This window comes from Lepisma saccharinum, chromosome 10 (assembly GCF_977018435.1).
Source record: "Lepisma saccharinum chromosome 10, izLepSacc3.1, whole genome shotgun sequence".
NCBI classification, from domain to species: Eukaryota; Metazoa; Arthropoda; class Insecta; order Zygentoma; family Lepismatidae; genus Lepisma; species Lepisma saccharinum.
The window spans coordinates 1,101,547-1,102,787 of NC_139238.1; the positions used below are offsets into that span (position 1 = coordinate 1,101,547).

The 1,241-nt window shown below is 45.4% G+C and overlaps 1 protein-coding gene across 1 annotated transcript; it reads right to left on the bottom strand.

Moving 5' to 3' along the window:
- Positions 1-485: 485 nt before the first annotated feature.
- Positions 486-959, bottom strand: LOC145994453 (protein GVQW3-like). The gene has a single exon (XM_083130588.1). It carries the CDS (start codon positions 957-959, stop codon positions 486-488), a length of 474 nt encoding a protein of 157 aa, XP_082986714.1.
- Positions 960-1,241: the final 282 nt, after the last annotated feature.

Genomic DNA, 1,241 nt, shown 5'->3' on the forward strand with positions numbered 1-1,241 from the left:
CCACCTCCTCAACCAGTGCCTCTTCGGACGGAAAATGTGTGCCCTTGAGATGTTTTTTGAGGTTTGGAAAGAGGTGATAGTCGGATGGGGCGATATCAGGGGAATAGGGTGGGTGGGGTACACAGGTAAAGCCCAGATCCGCCAGCAATTGCATGGTTTGATGGGCCTTGTGCGAGGGCGCATTGTCCTGGAGAAATTGCACACCACGGCTCACTTTTCCCCGACGTTTTTCCTTCAGAGCCGCCTTCAATTCAATCAAATATTGGGAATAAACAGCAGCACTGATGTTTTCACCCTGTTTAAGATATTTTGTGAGGATGACACAGTCCTTATCCCAAAAGACCGATGCCAGAACCTTCCCTGCTGACCTTTGACGTCGGAACTTTTTCGGTCGAGGAGACCCACTGTGGCGCATCTCCATGGGTTGCTTTTTAGTCTGTGGATCATAATGGTGAATACATGTTTCATCTTCAGTCACAAGACAGTCACAAAAAATCATAAGGGTGTTGAAATTTGCGCACGATCTCCCGTGACATCTGCACTCGTGTTCTCTTCTGGTCAGCATTCAGACATTTTGGGTTCCATTTCGCACTGAGCTTCCGCATGTCCAGATACTCTGATATTATGACACCCACACACTCACGCAATATCCTCAGATACGCAGCAATGGTTTTGGTGGATATGCGCTTATCCTCCATGAACATGTCGTGCACTTTGACAATGTTTTCCCTAGTCACTGCACTTGCAGGCCTGCCAGAGCGGGGCTCATCTTCAGTCTCACCATGTCCAGTCCTAAAACGCCTCACCCATTTGGCTACTATTGTATATCCTGGGGCATGTTCCCCCAAAGTCTCATGCAAAGTTTTATGGATATCCATGGGGGATTTGTCTTGCAACACGAAAAACGTGATGACACTGCGAAGCTCATTCTTCTCAAATTTCCTTAGGTCCTCCGCCATCTCTTCTTACTGAACGTGAAACAAAAAAAATAACAATGACAAAAGGATCATATGCAGGATAAGAGGTTTGCAATATATGCTATTTCTAATGGCTACAACAATTTGTTTCAATTTTTATTTCTTCTGGGTGATTTCATGAACTTTCCAGCCCCCCCTCGTACGATGCCTCAAACAGGCTACAGAGGGCTCTGAGTTGGGTAACTTTAATTCTGACCACCCGGTACAATTCGTAATCTTGAAAAATTACCAAACTATGGCATGAACTTTATGGATGTATTAATC